Raw genomic sequence first — 3549 nt, 5'->3', positions numbered from 1 at the left:
TCTAAACAGAGAACATCATCTGGCACTTATTTATCAGCATATAGTGGAGTCCTTAAAAAAGGGGGGGGGCAGTTTTACTGTAAAAAATTACTTGCTTCCCTCCTTGTGTTTGTGAACAAACAATTGGTTTAATGGTTTAGTTGGAAGTTGCACCACAGGTCATGGAGACGGCCTCAGTAGATTATTTGATATAGTTCCATTCTAGTCTGACACCCTGTCTTCCCTTTCCCATCTCTTTCTAGTTGTCCCTTTCATGAAACACTGTTACACCAGGAAATAGAAGCCTTTCTGCCTCTCAGCAATACATTGGTCCCATTCCATTCCAATGAAGGGAAGATTTTTTTTCCAACACTAACTTCCTCATCCCAAAGAAGGCTGGGTATCCAGTCCTTGCTTTAAGACGGTCAGCATCTTCATATGCTCCTTCAAATTCAGAATAGTGACCAAGGTCTTAGTGCTCTGTATTGCTACACAGGACTCCACACCTGTCACACCCTCTATTGACTGGGGATACATAGCAAGCATACCGTTGCTATTTTCCCTTGTCAGCCCCTGGTGGTCTGGCAGCACATAGTTTCTGACCCTGAAGCTGCTCGGTGTAATTAACATTTTTGTCAATGTCATACTATTGTTAGCAGCAGCTGCAGTGTCCAAGGAACGTCCAGGCCACCTGAAATAACAACTACAACAACAAATTCTGGTTCAATTAAGATCAATAAACCTTCAAAAAAATCTCCAATTTGGAACCTACTTTTCAGTCAGCCTTAGTAAGGATGCCAAAGGGCATTATTAACATGTGTCCCACCCATGGGCCTTTGCAGCATCATGGGTGGTCAGAAAAGATAGACACTGCTGCTTGTTAAGAGGCAGACCCCTGCATCTGGTATACTGCCCCATGGCAGTATATACTATATTACTATATACTATATTATAGTATACAGTATATACTATATTAGGGAAGGAGTGGACAGATTGCACACCCTCAATGTTTGCACACCCTGCCTTTTAACTGAAAGATGATCAAACCCTTCAGAACTTCCACAAGACTGTTTTTATAATTAATGGATATTGGTATTAGATTTATTGTTACAAATTAACTAGATGGAATCCCCAGCTAAACTAGGAGTCGAGCAGCTACTGCTCTTTCTTTGAAAACATCCCCGTTTTGGACGTCAGTAAGGCAGGTGCAGAGATTCAGTACGTTGTTTTACCAAACATTGTTCTAGAGTTGAATGCTCTGGGTTGAATGCTTTTTTTGGCAGACTCTGCAGTCTTCATATCAGTAAACTGTTAACATTTTCCTACTTGGGTTAGATTCCTGCCTGACGGTCTCCAAGAATAGAATGAATGTAGACACGGGATGAATAATATAAAGCAGTGGTGCTGTGTATGTGTGAGAGAGAGAATGCACATTATGTACACATACAGTCTGAAATAAATAATATGTACACACACGTGCACACACATGGATAGAGTTTATATCTAGATCAGATAGATGGATGTGGATTATTTATCTTGCAGCATGTCAATTTTTGTAAAAGTAAGTAAAGTTTCTTCTGGATTTATCTCAATCAATTTACCCATCTGTAATGATGCTCTAGTGGTTTAAAAGCAGGTATTTTTCCAAACAAGAGCGTGATGAAGAAGGGAGGTAAAAGGCCAAGCTTAATTTGATTCATCTCCCTGTCAAACTTTGTACAATACAACAAGAAGAAAAAAAGCTGTTTATTCACATCCCAGGAACTTCTGTTTTATATGTTTGTTTGTTTGTTTGTTTGTTTTCATATCTGTATTTATTAGATTTTTTTTACTTTAGAGCATAACTTTTATGATGATAGAAATATATATTTGCATTAACTATTTACCTCTGTTTCTGTTAACTAGAAATACAAAACTAAAAGTATATTGTCTTTTTGCTTAGGAAGGGGATTCCAAGTAAACAAGTAAAACATGCAGATCGAGAGCAGACAAAGCGCATTGTCTATTCTGTGATTTATGGAGCAGGTAGGAAATTATATACAAGAAACTAGATTAACTAGAGTTGTAAGAAATCTGAGTTAATGCTTTGATTTTTAACAACTAGCCAGTGCACTGACTTCCTGAAGTGAACAAAATAGTCTTAGAATGATTTTAATTTTTCTTGACTAGCAAAAAATATTCTACTTAAACTGATATATTGATTTTTATCTAGGGTTTGGACACACGTGGGAGTGAGAGAGAGAGTAGTTATGGGTGTGTACTTGCATGATTGAAGCATCACTCTTTTTACCCACATGAAATTAGTAGACTTCCATGTAGAATATTTTCTGTATTCTGGTGATAGAGAGCTGCTAGAGGTGGGCAAAGTGGCTACTATGGAACAGAATTTAGTCTCATATATTGTTCTATGGTCCCTGGCACATTCATTTAATGGTGCAATAGGATCAGATCCCCAATTCTAATAATTGTTTGTCCTGTCATGCCACACACACATGGTGGGAGCCACGTTTGCACAATTAGGGATCAGACTACAATCGCATTGGGCATTTATTTGTACACTTGCTTGGACACGCATTTTTAAAAGCACCTGGCACTGCAGAGCATGCACTTGTATAAATGGTAATATGTGTGTCAGCACTGAGAAAATGGTTGCAGCGTGCTTTTGAACTAAAACTCAAAGAAGATGTTTTAGTTCAAAAGCACACTGATGCCATTTTCTGCGTGCTGATAAGCATTTTGCCACTTACACAACTGCACGTGACACAGTGCAGTGCATGTCAGCTCACATGCAGAGCAGACTTGATTAATTGAGTCTGCTTCAATCCGCTGGATTTCTGGCATGTTGGAGCAGACAAATGTGTATAAATTCCCAATTTTACTACTTTCCAGTATAGAAGGATCCACTGCCCCTGCACAGGCAAATTGAAAAAGCAGTGCCTGCAGATCGAATATGGCTGTCAGCTGAGCACTGGGACCCTATTTGGGACTTGAATGGGCCCCAGTGCTATTTGGGGCCAGGCCAGCCATCAGCTGACTGTCGGTCCCAGCCCTGAGGGCAGTTCAAGTCCCCAGTGCAATCCGGAGGCCGGAGCTGATAACCAAGCCCAATTCTTTAAGTTCCTGGGGTGCCCATTAAAGCAGCAGCTAGGAGCTCCACTCCACACCTGCAGACAGTACTTCACTGTGTGGGGCATGGGCAGCTGGGCATCCAGGAACAGTCTCAAGCTAGACCCAGGCCTGTTTCGGCCAAGGCCATGCAGCAGCTGACTGTCAACCATGCACCTCATAGCTGTGGCCAAGCTGCTGGCTGCATGGGATCAGAGGCTTCTAGCTGGGGGAAGGGAGCCAAAGGGCTCATTGGGACCTTTGATCTCCCGTACCAAGCAGCCTGGTTAGAGCTTCTGGTCATGGGATTGATTTAAAGTCTGTGGCAGGAAGCCCAAGGAAACTGCTTCAGCAGCACTCTTTTTGAAGCCCCCCATGCACTGAAACCCAGCTGCCCATGCTCCATACCACAAAGTTGTTACATGCCAGCTGAGCACTGTGAGTGTATCAATTTTATCACAGGCC

General features: G+C 41.6%; 1 protein-coding gene across 3 annotated transcripts in view; it reads left to right on the top strand.

Annotated features, from left to right (window-relative positions):
- Window positions 1-3549, top strand: part of POLN (DNA polymerase nu) — a 315827-nt gene that overhangs the window by 188020 nt on the left and 124258 nt on the right. For all 3 annotated transcript variants that reach the window (XM_019526104.1, XM_019526103.1, XM_019526102.1), the window contains one exon: window positions 1922-2004. In XM_019526104.1, coding sequence (XP_019381649.1) covers window positions 1922-2004 — 83 coding nt within the window. The remainder of the gene's footprint in view (window positions 1-1921; window positions 2005-3549) is intronic.

This window comes from Gavialis gangeticus, unplaced genomic scaffold (genome assembly GCF_001723915.1).
Source record: "Gavialis gangeticus isolate Ggan-Ray unplaced genomic scaffold, GavGan_comp1, whole genome shotgun sequence".
NCBI classification, from domain to species: domain Eukaryota; kingdom Metazoa; phylum Chordata; order Crocodylia; family Gavialidae; genus Gavialis; species Gavialis gangeticus.
This window is presented reverse-complemented; position numbering and strand designations above follow the sequence as displayed.